Below are 21128 nucleotides of genomic sequence, written 5' to 3' on the forward strand. Positions count from 1 at the left end.
GGTCTCTGCCCTGACTAGCTGCTTCCTTACAGATTTCCTTTTTACAATGATACTCGCTCTTTAAACCTTGAAATTATTCCTTATCATCTGTAACCTAATCTTGATTATTGGGTGTGTCAGTCAATCCTGGACATTTTGGGCACTTGGGGATGGAAGTAGATGTGAAGCCGGCTTACCAGTGTTGTAATTAACATTCTGAGTTGTTCTTTTAAATTTTGAAGGCAAGTCTCCTGTAGTGCCTTGGGGTCTAGGTCTCAAGAGTTTGACCCAGTTTTGAGTCTTAGTTCTGTTACTTACCCGTTGTGTGGCCTTCAGCAAGCAGCCTCATTACTCTTTAAGTTTCAATTGCTTCGTGTAAGTGTAGGGATAGAAACAGTACTTGTCTCACTGGGTTATAGATTATGCATGCAAAGTAATTAGTTTATTTCTTTATTTGGGAGAGAGAAAGTGAGAGAGAGCACTAATGGGGGAGGGAAGAGGGAGAGGGAGAGGTAGAAGCAGACTCCATGCCAAGCAGGGAGCCCAACGTGGGACGGGATCCCAGGACCCTGAGATCATGACCGAGCCAGATGGAGACGCTTCACCGACTGAGCCACCCAGGTGCTCCACAAAGGGATTAATTTAGATGCTGGCTGGTTGTATGAATTCAGTCCATGTTAACCAGCTGCTCTTTTTGATGATGGTAAGGATTTTCCCGATAGGCTATACGACTCTGCAAGTAACGGGATTACTTTATGTTTGTGTGTTTACTTTTAACGGGATTATTTTATGTTTGTGGTTTATATATTTGATAGGCCTTCTTGAGCAGTGTGTAACATTTTAATTTATGTTTTTCCTTTTTTTAAAGATTTTATTTATTTATTTGACAAACAGAAGTAACAAATAGGCAGAGAGGCAGGCAGAGAGAGGAGGAAGCAGGCTCCCTGCTGAGCAGAGAGCCTGATGTGGGGCTCGATCCCAGGACCCTGGGATCATGACCTGAGCCGAAGGCAGAGGCTTTAACCCACTGAGCCACCCAGGCGTCCCTTAATTTATGTTCTAATAGTAATATCCTTTATCATTATTTCTTCATTTCATAAAAGGTGTTCTTCAGCATTTTAAAAAGTAAAAATATCCAGGGAGATGTTTCCTTGTTTTTTTTTTTGTTTTTTTTTTTTTTAATTTTATTTATTTATTTGTCAGAGAGAGAGAGAGAGAGGGATAGAGAGTGAGCACAGGCAGACAGAATGGCAGGCAGAGGCAGAGGGAGAAGCAGGCTCCCTGCTGAGCAAGGAGCCCGATGCGGGACTCGATCCCAGGACGCTGGGATCATGACCTGAGCCGAAGGCAGCTACTTAACCAACTGAGCCACCCAGGCGTCCCTGTTTCCTTGTTTTTAATTACTATTTGGTGAAATCTAGTTAAACTGGTTGTCTGTTTTATATTATCCACGTTTTCACCTTTCAAGAGATATTTTGTCATTGTATAGATACAGGCTTTGGTAGGTTGAGTTTTCAAACTTTCAAATATTTTCCTGAATCTTTAAAAAATGAGATGAAAGTTTTTAGTCTTATTCAGTATTAATATATATTTGCATCATGCAAATAAACATTTTTACCATGTATAGGTCTTGTCAACCTATGCTTTGTTACTAACCCTCTTTAATCTTTCCCACAACTCTTTAAGGGCGAAGGACAAAGTAACCAGAAGCAGCACATGAATAATAAACAATCTACCAGGCTGTAATTCTGTGGGGTTAGGGAGGATATCTGTATTACTTACCACTATTTACAGTGACCAGGTTAATGCCTCATTTGTACTAGAAGCTCAAGTATTTGTAAATAAATAGGCAGTTATACAAGGTCCCATAGCTAGTAAGTGGCAGAGCTGGGATTTGAACCAAGTCTCTGTCTAAAGGTTGTACTCTTAACCACTGTGTTGTCTATTTCCACTATTTTTCTTCTCACATGGGAGTTTATACAAGTGGGATCTGCAAAGCCACAGGATAAGCATGCCACATCTTTTTGGAGCCAAAATTTGACTCAGTATGCAGGAAAAAAATTTGGTTAAGGAAACATCGTATGTTTTAGAGAGAATACCGAATTTATTTGGATTTTTAAAAATTAAAATGGTGGGGTGCCTTGGTAGCTGAGTTGTTAAGCGTCTATCTTCAGCTCAGGTCATGATCCCAGAGTCCTGGGATTGAGCCCTATGCTGGGCTCCTCACTTGGCGGGAACCCTGCTTCTCCCTCTCCCATTCTCCTGCTTGTGTTCCCTCTCTTGCTGTGTCTCTCTGTCAAATAAATAAAATCTTTAAAATTAGAACGGTAAGCTTCAAACAAGCCTGCTTTTGATGACTGCTTCAGGCTAACCCCTCTAAGTTATGAATTAGTGCACTTCAAGAGGAGTGCTTCAGTGGAAAAAGGGTCCCCACCCAGATTTTATTTATTTATTTAATATGAAAAAAAGAGTGAGTGGGAAGGAGAGAATCCGAAGCCAACTCCACACTGAGCGCAGAGCGCAGCGCAGGGTTTGATCCCACAACTGGTAGATCACGACCTGAGGCAAAACCGGGGGTCAGATGTGTAACTCACTGAGCCACCCAGATGCCCCCATTCAGTGGGAAAAGTTTGAAAGTTTGAAAGCGCTGTCTTTGATGGACTCCACAGCAGTGGGAAGTAGTGCATCTGAGAGTTGAGTATTTCCTTCTCATGTTTTACCTGACCAGCTGAATTGTATTACAAAGGCGAGTCCTGTTAAATACTTCAAAATTGGATAAAATACTACCTTTTATTGATTTTTTATTTTTTTATTTTATTTTTTTTAAAAGATTTTATTTATTTATTTATTTATTTATTAAACATTTTTATTTATTTATTTGATAGAGAGAGATCACAAGTAGGCAGAGAGGCAGGCAGAGAGAGGGGGGAAGCAGGCTCCCCGCTGAGCAGAGAGCCCGATGTGGGGCTCGATCCCAGGACCCTGAGATCATGACCTGAGCTGAAGGCAGAGGCTTAAACCACTGAGCCACCCAGGCGCCCCAAAAGATTTTATTTATTTATTTGACAGAGATCACAAGTAGGCAGAGAGGCAGGCAGAGAGAAAGCAGGAAGCAGGCTCCCTGCTGAGCAGAGAGCCTGATGCTGGGCTTGATCCCAGGACCCTGAGATCATGACCTGGGCTGAAGGCAGAGGCTTAACCCACTGAGCCACCCAGGCGCCCCAAATATTACCTTTTAAATTAAGCAAGAGATATGAACTTTTCAGCTTTTTTTTTTTTTTTAAGATATTTATTTATTACAGAGAGAGAGAGAGATCATAAGTAGGCAGAATGGCAGGCAGAAAAGGGAAAGCAGGCTCCCTACTGAGCAGAGAGCCAGATGCGGGATTCTATCCCGGGACACTGAAATTGTGACCTGAGCCGAAGGCAGACAGATGCTTAACTGACTGAGCCACTCGGGTGCCCCTGAACTTCTCAACTTGTTAAGACGGTTGTCATCTTGGGTGCCTGGGTCATAGTCCCAGGGTCCCAGGATGGAGCCCTGAGTGGGGGTCCCTGCTCAGTGGGAAGCCTGCTTCTCTGTCTCCCTCTGCCGGCCTCCCCCCACCCCAGCTCATGCCTGCTCAAATAAATAAATAAAACTATTATTAAAAAAAAATGTTTTTCATCTTGTGGTTGAGTGTTGCGGTTTTTAGATTCAGGCTGAGAAGGTGCTTGAACTGAAGATCCGGAGATTGGGTTTGCCGTTTTTGGTAGAAAGGCCAAATAGTGACATGATAGCCTTTCACTTTTTTAGGGGATTCAAACTGATGACAAAGGTCATATCATAGTAGATGAGTTCCAGAATACCAGCGTCAAAGGCATCTATGCTGTTGGGGACGTGTGTGGAAAAGCTCTTCTTACTCCAGGTACTGTTTCTCTTTTCTCAGGTAAGGGAAGCTCTGCAGGTTGTAGAAAACTGTTGAGCCATTCATAGTCTGCTCAACTTAAGCAAAGTTGAAAGGATGAGTGTCTTAATGTGGGCAAAATAATAATGTACGGAAATCGTTTGGTACCTGGTGTTTTCTGACTAATACTTAGTTTTCCTTAAAAGACTAAAAGTGCTTTAGTGAAGATTGAAATTGTTAGTGAGATGACAGCTTCTTCCTTCTGAAGAGACTAAGTTAGAATCTGAGTTGCATGGGGTGACAGTGGATGGAGGTGGCTTTGGGAAGAAGCAATGTAGAGTGGCATTCTTATGTGATTATGTAGTCTTTTTTTTTTTTTTTAAGGTTTTCATTTTTATTTGTGTGGATGTATTTTTTAATTTATTTTTTAAAGTAGGCTCCATGCCCAACGTGAGGCTTGAGCTCATGATCCTGAGATTTGAAAGTCACATGCTTTACCCACTGAGCCAGCCAGGTGCCCTGATTATTTATTATAACGACTAAGATCAACCCAACTCCCTTCATCCCATACCTCAATCTACTTTCTGAGTTAACTGGCACCATTCCAAGCTCTTTGCCCCACCTGTATTAGTAACATCGCTCCATCTGCTTTCACTCTGTACCCCTGTGGTAACTCACCAGTCTTTCTAAAATGGTCCTGGGTCTTTTGTCAGACTGGAAAGTTACTGCAGTTACATGCCCAAAGCCTTCTAGCTCCTTCAGGAAGTTCTTTTAGCCAAAGCAAAATAACAAGCAAAGTTTCAAAAACTTGACAATAATCTAATTGTTGAAAATTATATCAAAGAAAATTTCTTATGTATCCTACCGATACCTTATTTTGGGGAAAAAACGTGAAATCAACAAAATTAATAACTGATGCTTTTGCTAATGTAGGCATTTTTTTTCTAAATACAAGATTAAAAACAGGTTAAGGAGAATAAACTTTAAAAAAATAAGAAGTAAAAGTAATTTAAAAAATAAACATAAAAAAGTCTTGTGTGGGCTCCTGGGTGGCTCAGTTGGTTAAGCGTCAAAAAAAAAAAAAAAAAAGCATCTGACTCTTGATCTCAGCTCAAGTCATGATCTCAGGGTGGTGAGTTCAAGCCCCACGTTGGGCTCCAACTTAAAAAAAACAAACAAACAACTTACTCTGTCAAGTCAGTAGCAGCATGACTAAGTGTGTAATTGGCGATTGAGATAATCATCAGAACCAAATGAGCCCGGAGTCCCTTTGGACAGCAAGGGAGAGTGTGGAATCATTCATTATCCAGGATCATGGTCTTTATCCTTGCTCAGCAGAGCCCTAATCCGTCAGGACTAGCCAGGGAGGAGGAGCCATGATGTACGTGGTAGATAAGGGGAGGCTGGGGAGGCCTTCTCAGGAATTAAAGGAAAAAAAACCAAAACAAAAAACACTGTGAAATGAATAAGGTTATAATGTACAACTGCAGGTGCTCAAAACTAATATAGTTTGCTTCATCCATATTGTATCAAAAAGCCAATATCCTAATTAAGTAGGTAACTGTCTGCCAGATAGATGATTGGGAATTAGTAAATATGTCCCCCCTCTACCCGCCACCCCGTAGAACATACAGAATTCACATAAGCTGATAGTTTTGAATTGTTAACCAAGGCATTGGTATGTCTTCATTATGGTGATCTAGATATTATAATGAGCTTTGGTGTGACTCTTTGTCAGTATTAGTACTTTAAGCCAGAACAGGAAATGGTTAGTAGAACAATTCTGTAGTTTAAAGTGAGCAATAAACTGAAATGCTGATTTCTAAATATCTTTGTAGTTGCCATAGCTGCTGGCCGAAAACTTGCCCATAGACTTTTTGAATGCAAAGAAGATTCCAAATTAGACTATGACAACATCCCCACAGTCGTCTTCAGCCACCCCCCGATTGGGACAGTGGGACTCACGGAAGGTAGGTATTTAAAAACACAGGTAGTTTGTAATTTCCGTCTTCCCTGGAACTTCAGGGGGAGGTTGTTGACTAAACCTATCTTCACTCCCTAAATTCCACTCCTTTCTGGCTTGGCCTCTTGTCATAATTCCAGTTTCCTCCTTAACTGCTAACACTTGGAGAGTAGAATTCCTTTTCCCCACACCACCCTTTTTGTCTCTTTGCCTTTTTTTAGCTTTCTTATTTGAACTAATTTAAAATTTAAAGAAAAGCTGCAAAAATATAGTAGTCCCCTTATCTGCAGTTTCACTTTCCATGGTTGGATCCCCGTGACCAACCGTGGTCTGGAAGGAGATGATCCTCCTGACTTACCATCAGACGGTCAGGAGTAGCCTAACGCTGGGTCACAGCATCTACGTCACTCACCTCACTTCATCTCACCGCACAGGCATTTGTCACCTCACATCATCACAAGAAGGGTGAGTGCAGTATGATAAGGCATTTTGGGAGAGACCACATTCATGTAACTTTTATTACAGTGTATTATAGTTGTTTTTAATATCAGTTATTGTTGTTAATCCACTGTACCTAACTTACAAATTAAACTTTATCATAGATATATATGTATAGGAAGAACAGTATACAGAGGCTTTGGTTACCCACAGTTTCAGGCATCCCCTGGGACCTGGAATGTTTTCCCTGTGCACAGTAGACTACTGTACTACAAAGGACTATGTATACCCATAACATTTTTGCTTTACCATCGTTTTTCTCTACACACAAACACACACATGCTTCAATATCTGTTTCCTGGGAACGAGTCCATTCCTTTACATAAGCAAGATACAGTTTTCAAAAGACAATATTTAAATTGTTACAATATGCAGGGATAGGGAAAATAGGTAAAGGGGATTAAGAGGTATAGACCTCGAGTTATAAAATAAACAAGTCATGGGAATGAAAAACATAGCACAGGGAATATAGCTATTAATATTAAAATAACTTTGTATGCTGATAGATGGTGACTACACTTAATCATTGTGAGCATTTTGTCATATTTATAATTGTTGAATCAGTATGTTACATGCCTGAAACTAACAATATTATGTCACTATGCTTCAGTTTACAAAAAAGGTAATAAAAAAGAAATAAATTCATATAATATTATCCAGACTTTAGATCTTACTCACATATTGCTAATTCTCTCAAATAATGTCATTTTTTTCTTTCTTTTTTTCCTTTAGTTTTTTTTTTTTTTTAAAGTAATCTCTATACCCAACATGAGGCTCAAACTCACAACCTCCAGATCAAGAGTCATATGTTCAACCAACTGAGCCAGCCAGCTGCCCCTTAAATAATGTCATTTTTAACACTTTTTCCCCGAATGTCAGTATTCAGTCCAGGATGTGATGCATTGTATTTGTTTTCTTACCCCTTTGGTCTCCTTTAATCAAGAGACAGAAATTCCTTAGCCTTTCCTTTGTCTCTCATGACATTGGCATTTATGTTACAGAATGTCCCTCTTTGTGGTTTTCTTTGATATTTTCTCAGGATTTTACTCAGATTATATATTTCTGGTCATCTCTCTCTTCGACAGCTCAGTGAAATCGTTTAGGTTTTTGACAGGTGCTTTTTTCCCCCCTGTGCATTATAGATGAGGCCATCTATAAATATGGGAAAGAAAATGTGAAGACCTATTCAACCACCTTTACCCCAATGTATCATGCGGTTACCAAAAGGAAAACGAAATGTGTGATGAAAATGGTTTGTGCCACTGCAGAGGAAAAGGTATGGGAAAAATGTAGTAAGCTAAAGAATGTCTTCAGACTTGGCAGGGATGGGGGTATTTGGCAGGATGGGGAGAGGGGAGACCAAGTAAAGAGTTAAGCCTTCCCTGTTTCAACTGGTGCAGTCCTACTTTGATCTGCCTACATATACTGGGGTTCTTTTAATATTTCTTTAAGAAAGAAGGTTCCAGGGGCACCTGGGTGGCTCATTCGGTTAAGCGTCTGCCTTTGGCTCAGGTCATGATCTGGGGTCCTGGGATGGAGGCCCACTTTGGGCTCCCTGCTCAGCGGGGAGCCTGCTTCTCCCTCCCCTTCTGCCTCTCCCCCAGCTTGTGCTCTCTCTGTCTCTCTCAAATGAACAAATAAAAACTTTTAAAAATAAAAAAGACAGAAGGTTCCATATATTTATCCTTTTAAAACATAGGAAGGAAAGTTTGAAAACCACAGAAAAGCTCACTGTCATGGACCTATAGGTTAGAATATATAGACCCCTTAGAAATACTGGTAAGTATAAGAACTTATCGGAAGATAAATTTAGATTTAACATAGCCAATCAGGGAAGAAGAGAGCACTTATTCAATAAAATTTTCTGGGATACCACTTACCTAGTTTTGGTTTAATGTTTTGAGGAACTGTCTGACTGTTTTCCAGAGTGGCTACATGCCCTCAGCCCTGTGTGAGGGTTCTGGTACCCCCAGCCCCTTGCGACTTGTTACTTGTCTTTAGTTGGAATCATCCCACTGGATACAAAGTGGTATCTCATTGTGATTTAGATTTTGAACAGGTTTGAATTTGAACAGATTTTTTAAAAAATAATTTTTATAATAGGTTTGTTTGGGTATTAGTCAACCTTTGGGGCTTTTAAAATTAATTAATTAATTAATCTGACAGAGAGAGACTGCGAGAGAGGGAACACAAGCAGGGGGAGTGGGTGAGGGAGAAGCAGGCTTCCTGCTGAGTAGGGAGCCTGACCCTGGCTGGATCCCAGGACCTTAGGATCATGACCTGAGCTGCCCAGGAGCCCCCCCATGGGGCTTTTTTACAAATTGAATTAAATATTACAGCGGTACATGGCAGAATGCCCTGGGAACGTGGCTCTGTGAAGGGACAGCAGCTTAGTTAAAGATTGAGGTGTCGTTTCCGGTTTCTTTTGTCAAAAAGAACGTAGTCTGTATGTGATTCGGTGACCCTGTAAACCAAAAGCCAGAAGACACAATCCTTGTATTATAGAAATCAGCGTCACTGAGGATTGACAGAAGCAGAGAATCAGAGCAAAGAAGATTAGTAAGGTGGGCAGCAAAACAGAAGTTGCTGTTTTCTGGCCCTGAATGTTCCTGAATAGTCCAAGATGTTCATATATTGGATCAGTGAGGTCTCTTCTTTTCTCTTAATCGGTTATTTCTTCATGCCTTTTATCATTCATTCATTTGATAAACATTACTTGACAGACTACCAAAGACTAAGAACTGGGACGTGGAGAGGAATCCTGTAAAGTTCATGCTATCCCCAAAAGCTCTTTGTAAATTCAGTTTAGATCACAATATCTAAAAAAAATCTGGCTGTGTTATGTATGGTTTGGGAATTTTTTGTTGTAAATTGAGATATACTTTTTTTAATTGTAAAAAAACAGAACATAAAATTTACCATCCTAATCACGGTAAGTATAGAATTCAGTAGTATGTTCTTTTCTTTCTTTTTTAAAAGATTTATTTATTTGACAGAGAGAGAGAGACCGAGAACAGCCAAGGGAACAGTAGGCAGAGGGAAAGAGAGAAGCAGGCTCGCCCTAAGCAGGGAGCCTAATGGAGGGCTTGATCCTGGGGTCCTGGGATCATGACCTGAGCTGAAGGCAGATGCTTAATAACTGAGCCACCCAGGTGTGCCTCAGTAGTATATTATTTATTCATTTATTTATTTATTCCTTTATTTTTAAAGTTTTTATTTATTTATTTGACAGAGATTACAAGAAGGCAGAGAGGCAGGAGGAAGCTGGCTCCTTGCTGAGCAGAGAGCCTGATGCGGGGCTCGATCCCAGAACCCTGGGATCATGACCTGAGCCGAAGGCAGAGGCTTCAACCCATTGAGCCACCCAGGCACCCCTATTCTTGATTTATTTTTAACCAAAGTATTTTTATAGCTAAATTTTATACTTTCTCACTTTGGTAAGAATATTTGCTGAAGGGGAACATTAACAATTAACACGGTTTTAAAATGATTGATAAACAACTGGAAAATGCTATGTGAAACAGATACCTCTTAATGGTCCTCCCTGTGGTCATGCAGTGTGTATGGACGAAGGGCCTCGTGAGGGCGATCTTGTGCATGGTCCTATGGAGAGAGTGGGAAGCAAATGTAGGTAGGTCCCCTCTGTGTAGAGACTAAAATCTGCAGGGAAGATGGGCTGCAATTTTCTAGTCCCCAGAGAAATAGAACATTGTAGGGGAAGAGTCATGAAAGAGAGTGGTACTGGAGATCACATGAAAGACGATTTGACTTGGTTGGGAAGGCGAATGGAGCTATCAGAGGAATGGGCTTAACTCAAAAGGGAAGGAAAAATTGTCCGGACCGAGGGAACAGCTTGTGCAAAGGAGAGAGCACAGTGAACACTCCGGACAGAAGGAAAGCCGGAGGGGCCTGAGCGGTAAGGGCTGTTGGGGGGGTGCTGGGAGGGACATGGACGCAGGACTGCATAGTACCCTGTGTCCTTCCATGTCCAGATAAGAGACTCAGGTGTCTTAGAGGTTTTAAAATATCGCATATCTCGCATGACAAGTAAAAAATGTGGGTTAAAGCCTCTGCCTTCGGCTCAGGTCATGATACCAGGGTCCTGGGATCGAGCCCCGCATCGGGCTCTCTGTTCCATGGGGGCTTCCTCCTCTCTCTCTCTCTGCCTGCCTCTCTGCCTGCTTGTGATTTCTGTCTGTCAAATAAATAAATAAAATCTTAAAAAAAAATGTATTAATCTACCTAATAAAAATTTTACTTAAAGCATTTTTCTTTTTTTTGCTCCAGGTGGTTGGGATCCATATGCAAGGAATCGGGTGTGATGAAATGTTGCAAGGTTTTGCTGTTGCGGTTAAAATGGGGGCAACAAAAGCTGACTTTGACAACACGGTTGCTATTCACCCAACCTCTTCAGAAGAACTGGTCACACTTCGTTGAAAACCCGGACACTCACGTGGCTGGCAGTTGGACCAGTAGACCTGAAAAGAACCAAATTACCATGTTTACTTATGTTCCCCTTTTACGTATTTCCTTATTGTAACCGGGAAATTCTGATAGTGGAAATTTTCAGCGCATAATAGGACTTATTTATGTAATTAGAGATTTGTTTTGTCATCCAGGGTTAATTTTCATTTGATTCCACCTCATAGTAATCAATATTTTAAAGTTGTTTTATTTTTTGTTTACAGCTCTGTGCTAGCTGTTTTTGTTTTGTTTTGTTCTGTTTTGTTTTTGTTTGGGCCTCCTTCCATCTATAAAACTATATGAAGTACCGTGAATTAAGGTACTTGAATGAATACAACTTGCTAATTTTTAATAGATGAGGACACCAGCTCTGAGTATTACAAAGCTGCTTTAAAGATGTAACCTTTCTCTAAAAATGTATAACACGAGAGACCCACCTTCCCTATTTTATTTCTTTCATTTTAAATGATAAAAAAAAATCATGTTCCTTTTATGAGATGAACTACATCAAACTTGGGAAAGATTTACACGAGCAAGGAACATTTTGGAAGTGATTTCTTCTTTCAGAAGGAGAGGAATTCAAAGTCTCTTCCTCTGCTGAGTTCATAGTTCAATGAGAGATTTCAAGTTTTTTTCTGTGTTCTTATCATTTTTTTTTTCCTGAAAACTATTTTCAAAAAACTGAAAATAAAATCCTAGACTTTTCTTCTAACAAAATTTGTTATTAGGAACTTATACCTAAGAAATCATTTTCTAAGACTATTTCACATTGGGGATTACATGCTAACAGTGAGCTACCTTTAGTAGGCTTAAGGCCTTATGCGGGGCAGGGCGGAGATTTTTATAGATTAAGAGCAGAGGTATAAAAGAAACAGCAAAGTTAATGGTTGAGTTGGAAGAACAGTCTAGAAATCACTTAGGTTTTCAGCATTTTATTTCCATTAGCTTTCACCAACTAGGTAAACTAGTTCAAGTTTTCCATGGTTTTTATTAGTAACCATGAGTTCTTTCTTGAAGCTTTAACTGAATGTCTTTCTGGTTAGCCATGTCCAGGTTGCTGACTTACTGAGTAGGTCCAAAATCATCAGAAGAAAACTATATGTTAGTAACTAGGTTATGTAATTGTTGCAGCAAGAAATTGGGGTCTTAAAAACCCAAACATGGACTGATACAACCACTCCCTATCTCTTTGTCAACCACCTAAAAGGTAGTAGACCTCGGTTCTCTGCCAACCCGGTTTGTGTCTTACTCTGCATAGGGCCCAGACTTTCCGTGTAACTTTGTAAGGAACAGGGGAGATACTACTAGTTAGAGCCACTCTAACATCATGTATTTTTTTCTTAGGTGTCCATTGCCCTGCTTTTTCTCTGTGTCCGTGGTAAACCAACATGCAAATAACCTTTTCCAGGTTGCAGTCTTATTCTCATCAGTTCCCAAACGGGCCTAGCCTGTGAAGCGATCTGGCAGCACAGTCTCTATTACACAAAGCACTGAGCAACATAAAGATATACAAAGCAGCACCTTGTAAACTATCTGGCACATTGTAGGTCCGCTCATTAGAGTGGATGTTGCAAGAAAGACACAGTATACAGTTGACCCTTGAACAACATGGGTTTTGATTGTGTGGGTCCACTGAGAGGTAGATATTTTATGGTATTTTCTTTCTGATGTTCCTCTTTTTTTTTTTTTTTTAAGATTTTTATTTATCTCTTTGAGAGAGAGAGAGCACAAACAATGGGGAATGGGAGAGAGGAGCAGACTTCCCACTGAGCAGGGAGCCTGATATGGAGCTCGATCCCAGGACCACAGCCTGAGCTAAAGGCAGATGCTTAACCAGCTGAACCACCTGGACACCCCCTGCCCCAACCTTCTGATTTTCTTAATGCCATTTTCTTTTCTCTAGTTTATTATGTGTGTTTTTTTGTTTTGTTTTGTTTTGTTTTCAGTGAGCTTTATGCCCATGTGGGGCTTGAATTCCGACCCCAAGATCAAGAGTCCCAGGGTCTGCTCTATTGACTGAGCCAGGTGCCCCTCTAGCTTATTTTATTGTAATAATGCAGAATATATAATACATGTAACATAAAATAATGTGTTAACCGACTGTGTTATTGGTAAGGCTTCTGGCCAACCATAGACTATTAGCTGTTAAGTTTTGGGGGCGTCAGAAGGTACACCAGTGTTTTACAGTTGTGGAGGTTTTGTTGCTTTTAACCCCCACATTGTTGAGAATCAGCTATACTGGGTTTCAAATAATCATGTACTCTAGAATAAGAGATAAAATTCTACACAAATAACTCATTCAAAGCATTGTGTTCATCACAAGGTGACCATATGATTTATTGCCGAGAATGGGACAGTTGGGAGTGAAAGGGGGCACTATGAATTAATTGGAACAATGGGCACTAATTTATACTACTGCAGGAAAATGGGACAGTGCCAAAAAGCATTGTTGGAAGCAGTGGAAACATGCAAGGTAAAAGACAGAAAGTGCCGTTTCGCTGGGAAAACTGAAGGGCATGAGAAAAAAAGTTGTATACAGTGTGGAATTTGGGATTATGGAGGAGGTTGGAACATGTGGAAGGTACAGTAAAGCAGAATTGGGCAAAGAACATATGAGAAATAATAGAGTTCAGTTTGGAGCATTAGAGAGAGTGTTGGTTTTGTGTAGAATGTTCTTCCCCCATTTGTTTACGTGATGGTCCAATTATGTGTTGCTGCATTACAACCTTCCTGAAAACTTAGTGCCTTAAAATAGCAACTTTTTTTTTTTTTTAACCACAGTTTTGTGGATCAGGAATTGTGGCAAGACTCAGCTTGCAAGGATGACTCTTGTGTTGCTGTTGATAAAGATCATTTGTTGGTATTCAAATTGTAGATGGGCTGGTCGAGAGATTCTGAAACTGTCGTTCATATGTCTGGCAGTTAGACAAGGATGACTGACTGGAAGGCTCTCCTTAGCTGGGACTGTGAACCTGAGTGCTTCACAGGTAGATTTTCCAACATAGCAGTCGAAGAATTGAGGTATCTCACACGGAATCTCAGGGCTTTCAGAACTTGTTCCAAGATTCCCAGACAGATGCTGCAAGCCTTATGATCTAACCTCGGAAGTTCTAGAACATTGCCTCTGCCACAGGCTGTTGATCAAGCAGATCACTAAGGCCAGCCCAGAGTTTTGAGGGAGTGAATTGGACTTCACATCTCAGTGGGAGGAGTGGTAAAGAGTTTGTGTCCATCTTTTATTAGACACCTGTCAATCTGCTTAGTTTACAAGGCTTGCCTTAACCTGGCTTTGTTAAGACTTCTTTAGTATTTTTATGTATTATATGTTCCCATAACAACTTGTCTCATTTTAAGTCTGTGGTCACATAGCAGGTCTGCAGTCCATGTTCACCTGGTCATTTTACATTTAACATCAATCAGTCTTATATTCTCAGTGTTGAGTTTCACAGTACTGCTGTCCCTGGTATATCATGTAGCAACTTCTGCTGCAAGAAGGCACAGCCAGTGTTACTGTGTGATTTTTGACACTAAATAGTAGAAAAGACCAAGATTTCCATCTTTTTAGAAAAATTAGTAGGCAGGATATTCAGGTCTTCAACAGATTTTTCACTTTTCATGAATCTGACCTTTTTGATGTAGATGAAGAGCTATTTAAGGTGGATATGGAAGGTGGTTTCCATTGTGCCTGACTCTGAGAAGTACTCTTATTGCCATTGCCTTTGGTACAATATTTCAGCATGTTGGTTCGTAAATGAAGATCAGAGTCAGTGTTTCAAAGGTAAGTGGCTATATGCAGTCATTTCTGTATTCTGTGTAGTATGTTTTAAGGGCTATTTAATGTGTTGGGGCTAGTCAAGAGGTAAAATGTTGGATGCTAGGGCTGGGTTCTATCTAGACTAAATTTTTATGGAAAGTTCCTCTTTTAAGTTTTTTAAAAAATATTTTATTGACTTGAGAGAGAATGCATACATCAGAAGGGGGTGGGGTGGAGGGAAAAGGAGAAGCAGACACCCCACTGAGCAGGGAGCCTGATGCAGGACTTGATCCCGGCACATTGAGGTCATGACCTCAGTCAAGATCCAAGCATTTAACCGACTGAGCCACCCGCCCTCCATTTTAAGTTCTTTATCTGTAAGTTGTAGCAGCAGACATTTGTTTTTATGACTGTTCAGCATCTAGATTCCTTAAGTTTGGGGAATCCCAACCTTAATAAATCTCAGAACAAAGCCCCAGATATATCTCCACGTAAACCTGAAAAATGACAGGTGCATGCTTCTCAGGCTCCCCTGCTGCTAGGGAGAAGGCACAGGACATAGACATGACCCATCAGATATACCTGCCCCTGACTACTCAAACCAGTGATGCAAAGAAATAGGGGTAGAGAATCCATTCTAGTAGCAGGTGATGGCAGCTGTGGCAACAACATCAAGGGGCAGCCTGGTAGTAGTACAAGTTCCTACCATGTCAGTTTCTAGCGATGGTGGCTGGAACCCAGTAGCATCAATGGTGAGCTTACTGGCCCATTTCCGAGTCATGATTCTGGCCAACATGGCTCTAGCTTCCCAGCCTCTGACCCTGGATCACCAGGCCTCTAATTAAAGATTCTGTGAGCTACCCTACATAGGAGACATTTCATTTCACTTAAACAGGCTACATGAGTTTCCAGTGTTTAACTAAGGACTGTGACTAGTAGTTTTGTTTCCTTAAAACAATCTTGAACTATAAGAGAACTTATCTATGAACTCTTATTACATTGCCATTAAATATTTGTCCACGTATCTGTTCCTTTGCTCCTTTCAAAAACAAGGAGCAGGCTCTACGCATCTTTGGACCATGTATTTTCACTGTTTACTGCAATGCCCAATACTATTGAATGAATGAGAGTGGGGGAAGATGACAAAATTAGAATGTGTTGTTTGGAGAGGACCTTGATAAATGGATGAAAAGATTTGCAATGAGGAGTCATTAAAGATTGTGAAAGGAGGGGCACCTGGGTGGCTCAGTTGGATAAGCATCTGCCTTCAGCTCAGGACATGATCCCCGGATCCTGGGATGGAGTTTGGCTTTCAGCTCCCTGCTTAGCAGGGAACCTACTTCTCCCCTTGCCCATACCCCTATTCCTGCTCTCTCTCTCACTGTTGTGCATGTACTCTGTCTAATTAAATAAAAATATTTTTAAAAGGTTGTGAAAGGAAATGCTATCAAAGTGGGTTTGGAAGATTAAAGTAGAAATAGGAGAAATAGGAAAAAAGTAGAAAGTAGGGTGGGAGATCACAAGTGAGGCTGAGACTGTCTGTGTGAGGTAACAAAGGGCCAGGATTGGGGTGGTGGCAGTGGGAATGGGAAAGGACACATACAAGAAAATCTTCAACCAAAGAATCAACAGGATTCATGAACTGGTTGAATTTAGGGCCTGAGAGAGGGAGGAGTCAAAACTAGCCCTGAAGTTTACAGCGTGAGGGGCTGGGAGAAATATGTCATTAATAGATCATTCATAAAATCCCAACAGGTGGAGAAAGTTGTTTAAAGGGGGCAGATGCTATGTATTGGACATTTTGAATTTGTGGTCCCAGTATTTATCTGGATATGAAAAAGATGGGAGTTTAGGAGAAAAGTCAGGACTAGCGAGACAGATTTAAATTGCATATGTGGACATCATAGTTAAATGCACCAGTGTGTATGTATGTATGTACATATATGTATGTACATAAAGATACATGTGCACATACATATATAAATATTAAGGCAAGAAAGTGTGTTAAGAAAGAGAGGAGGCTAGAGTGTCAATAATGCCTAAACTGAAGGGGATAAGGAGCCAAGACCTCAAAGGAAAGAGATGGAGCAGGAGTAAAGACAAGGAAAGAGCTCAAAGAAGGGAATGGTACAGAAGAGGCCGCTGAGCCGAAAGACAGTAAGCTACAGGAATTCATAGAAGTGTCAATGTTCTCTAGCCAAAGACCAAAGGAACCCTCATTGAGCAAGCTGGGTTTGTTACTTGCAGTAAAATATATATGGGGATATAGAGGGACATAGAGTTCTTAATTTTTTAAAATTTAATTTTTTTTTAAGATTTATTTGAGAGAGAGCACACAAGTGAGAGAGCATGAGCAGGAGGTATGGCAGAGTCAGAGGGAGAAGCAGACTCCCCTCTGAGCAAGGAGCCAGATGCAGGGGTTTCACTGAACCATGACTCTGGGATCATGACCCAAGCCAAAGTCAGACGGTAAACTGACAGAGTCATCCAGGTGCCCCAGTAAGAGTTCTTTCTAACAAAGAACGCATTATAGAATATGGAGTTCCCTTGGGTAATTTGGGGGAAGGTATAAGGAAGCAGAAGTTGATTCTAGATTGGTGTTATCAAAAAGCAGGGGGCAATCTTCAGATTTGATATTACAACAAATGTCTGGGGGGGCAACTCCCCCCTCCACACTCCCCAATTACTAGTCGTTGGCAAAGAATAGCAATAATTCATTCAGCAAGTGGGGGTTGTGTGGTATTCTGTGCTGCATGGTGATCTTGACTAAAATGAGTATTCTGTGAAACTCACTATGTCCAACAGGAGAAAGATATGATTTAGATTCATTCTCAGACATCACAGGCTGTTTGTTTCTTTCTTAGGAGGTTATTGGTGACTTTTGAGATTCCAAGTTAAGTAGAGATGTAGGATGAAAATAACAAATTAAAAATGGCTAAAAGGAGATTCCATAGTGAGAAAGAAGCAGCAGCAGAAACTTGAAACTATTCATTCACCTGTTCCAAAGAATTCATTGTCTGTCTGTTAAGGCTCCGCTCTGAAGATAAGGGGATTGCTGGGAAGGGCAGGATAAAATCTGTGCATATTTTTACTTGAGGGGATGGAACATGTAAGTAAGGGAAATGGGAGATTGATGATACTGGCACAAGAGGAGATATATGAAGATATAAATTCTTTCAGAGCAAACAATGAACGTTGCTTAATGCTTTTAAAAGTGTCTTTTTTCAGCTTCTTCAATAAATGGTGCTGGGGAAAAGGGCAGCTATGTGTAGAAGAATGAAACTACCATTCTTTTACACCATACACAAAGATAAACTCAAAATGGATAAAAGACCTCAACGTGAGGCAGGAATCTATCAGAATCCTAGAGGAGGACATAGGCAGTAACCTCTTCGACATTGGCCACAGCAACTTCAGCTTCCTTCAAGATACATCTCCAAAGGCAAAGGAAACAAAAGTGTAAGTGAACTTTTGGGATTTCATCAAGATGAAAAGCTTCTGCACAACAAAGGAAACAGTCAACAAAACAAAGAGGCAACCCACTGAATGGGAGAATGTCATATTGACAAATGATACTACAGACAAAGGGCTGATATCTAAGATCTATAAAGAACTCCTCAAACTCAACACACACAAAACAGATAATCACATCAAAAAATGGGCAGAAGACATGAACAGACATTTCTCCAAAGAAGACATACAAATGGCTATCAGACACATGAAAAAATGTTAATCACCATTAGCCATCAGGGATATTCAAGTCAAAACCACATTGAGATGCCACCTTACACCAGTCAGAATGGCCAAAATCAACAGGACAGTAAACAACAAGTGTTAAAGAGGATGTGGAGAAAGGGGAACACTCTTACACTGTTGGTAGGAATGCAAGTTGTTTCAGCCACTTTGGAAAACAGTGTGGAGATTCCTTAAGAAATTAAAAATAGGGGGCGCCTGGGTGGCTCAGTGGGTTGAAGGCTCTGCCTTTGGCTTGGGTTGTGGTCTCAGGGTCCTGGGATCGAGCCCTGCATTGGGTTCTCTGCTCAGTGGGGAGCCTGCTTTCCCCTCTTTCTCTGCCTGCCTCTCTGCCTACTTGTGATCTCTCTCTCTGTCAAAAAAATAAAATCTTAAAAAAAAAAAATTAAAAGTAGAGCTACCCTATGACCTTGCAATTGCACTACTGGGTATTTACCCCCGAAGATACAGATATAGTGAAAAGAAGGGCCATCTGTACCCCAATGTTCATAGAAGCAATGGCCACAGTCTCCAAACTGCGGAAAGAACCAAGATGCCCTTCAACGGATGAATGGATACAGGAGATATGGTCCATATATACAATGGAGTATTATGCCTCCATCAGAAGGGATGAATACCCAACTTTTATATCAACATGGATGGGACTGGAGGAGAGATTATGCTGAGTGAAATAAGTCAAGCAGAGAGTCAATTATCATATGGTTTCACTTACTTGTGGAGCATAAGGAATAACATGGAAGACATTGGGAGATGGAGAGGAGAAGTGAGTTGGAAGAAATTGGAGGGGGAAACAAGCCATGTGAGACTGTGAACTCTGAGAAAAAAACTGAGGGTTTTGGAGGTGGGGGGTGGGAGGTAGGTTGAGCCTGGTGGTGGATATTACGGAGGACACGTATTGCATGGAGCACTAGGTGTGCATAAACAATGAATTTTGAAACACTTGAAAAAAATGAAATTAAAAAAAATAATGTCTGTTATTTTTCATTTTGTGTGAGCATAAACATGTTTGCTTTAAGATTAGGGATAATATATTTATCCCCATCAATGCCAAGCCAACCTGCAGAATAGGTCCATGATTCCTCAGATAAGCAACCCCAAACTTGAAAACTGACCCCAACCTACCTTTCCAACATTATTCTCTTCTCAGACTCCACATTCCAGCTAGACTGGAAGGACAACCCTGCTGTCCCAGCCAACACCCTCTGTCCAGCACCATCTCCTCTCACAGCCTTTTCTGGCCATCTACCTGTGGCATCCTGCACAGCCCATGAATTTGACCTTCCTTTCCTAGAGCCGAACTCCTCTCCCCCAGTCAAACCAAGTTCTCTGTCCTTGCCCCACAGCATTTGGTTGTATCTCCAAGAACACTTGGCAGAGTCTGACTTGCACTCTGGATTTTTGTTAAATTCTTCAAGATAGGAAGCAGGTATCATTCACTCTAGAATTTGTTTATTCTTCCTCACACTCAGCCATAATGATATATGTTTACTTGTTAAAGTACACTGGGGACAAGTAAGTCAAATTATCCAAACATTAAACTACTTGTTTATAAAATTAACACTTTTTGACAGGTCAAGATGTCTATAACTATGGTATAACTATGGTATAATAATAGAGATTGAGATATGTCTATATAGATAGAGATACAGGTAGAATCTCTTTAGATAGATCTTTGTATATATATATATCCTTTAAATTAATGAGAAACAATTCATTTAAAATTGGCAAAGGATGGGGTGCCTAGTTGGCTCAGTCAGTAGAATATGTGACTCTTGGTCTTGGTGTAGTGAGTTAGAGCCCAGTGTTGGGAGTAGTACTTACTTTTAAAAAACAACTTGAAATGATAAGGTTGCTTGGGTGGCTCAGTTGGTTGAGTGTCTGCCTTTGGCTGGGGTCACGATCCTGGGAGCCTGGGATTGAGTCCTATATCAGGCTCCCCACTCTGCAGGGAGCTTGCTTCTCACTCTCTGCCTGTTGCTTCCCCTACTTGTGCCTAGGACCGTGGGATTATAACCTGAGCCAAGGCAGGCACTTAACAACTGAGCCACCCCAGTCCCCGAAATAAAATCTCTAAACAAAAATAAAAGGAAATGATCAGACCATTCACATAAATGAAAACTCAACGACCAGCACAAGAAAACATTCAACTTCACTAGTAATCAGGCAACTAAAGATGGATACAAAGAGATACCTACTAGATTTATTTTTTTTTAAGATTTTATTTTTTATTTATTTGACAGAAATCACAAGTAGACAGAGAGGCGGGCAGAGGGAGAGAGAGGGAAGCAGGCCCCCTGCTGAGCAGAGAGCCCGATGCGGGACTCGATCCCAGGAACCTGAGATCATGACCTGAGCCGAAGGCAGCGGCTTAACCCACTGAGCCACCCAGGCGCCCCCCTACTAGATTTAAAATACATAGATATTTGGTATCTATTCTAGTCAGTAGAGTAGACAACCGGTGATTTTGCTGAGTTCTCATGATACTTGAAATGAGTTCTCAAGAGATTTCTGAGATTTGGGTAGAAATTTCGTGAGAATTGCCTGAACTCTTAGGATATTTGGAATGATATCTCTCTCTTTTTTTTTAAAGATTTTATTTAATTTGACAGAGATCACAAGTAGGCAGAGAGGCAGGCAGAGAGAGAGAGGAGGAAGTAGGCTCCCTGCCGAGCAGAGAGCCCGATGCGGGGCTTGATCCAAGGACCCTGGGATCATGACCTGAGCCGAAGGCAGAGGCTTTAACCCGCTGAGCCACCCAGGCACCCCTGGAATGAGATCTCTTGAGATTTGGATTGAGATCTCTCAAGATTTGGAATAAATTCTCATGAGA

The 21128-nt window shown here is 40.9% G+C and overlaps 1 protein-coding gene across 1 annotated transcript in view; it reads left to right on the plus strand.

Moving 5' to 3' along the window:
- GSR (glutathione-disulfide reductase) overlaps window positions 1-11423 on the plus strand; it is a 47607-nt gene extending 36184 nt beyond the window's left edge. Inside the window, exons 10-13 of the mRNA XM_044225435.1 lie at window positions 3776-3887; window positions 5705-5836; window positions 7470-7603; window positions 10615-11423. Of these exons, the coding sequence (XP_044081370.1) occupies window positions 3776-3887; window positions 5705-5836; window positions 7470-7603; window positions 10615-10764 (528 nt within the window). The 3' untranslated portion in view covers window positions 10765-11423. The remainder of the gene's footprint in view (window positions 1-3775; window positions 3888-5704; window positions 5837-7469; window positions 7604-10614) is intronic.
- Window positions 11424-21128: the final 9705 nt, after the last annotated feature.

This window comes from Neovison vison, chromosome 11, assembly GCF_020171115.1.
Source record: "Neovison vison isolate M4711 chromosome 11, ASM_NN_V1, whole genome shotgun sequence".
NCBI lineage: Eukaryota > Metazoa > Chordata > Mammalia > Carnivora > Mustelidae > Neogale > Neogale vison.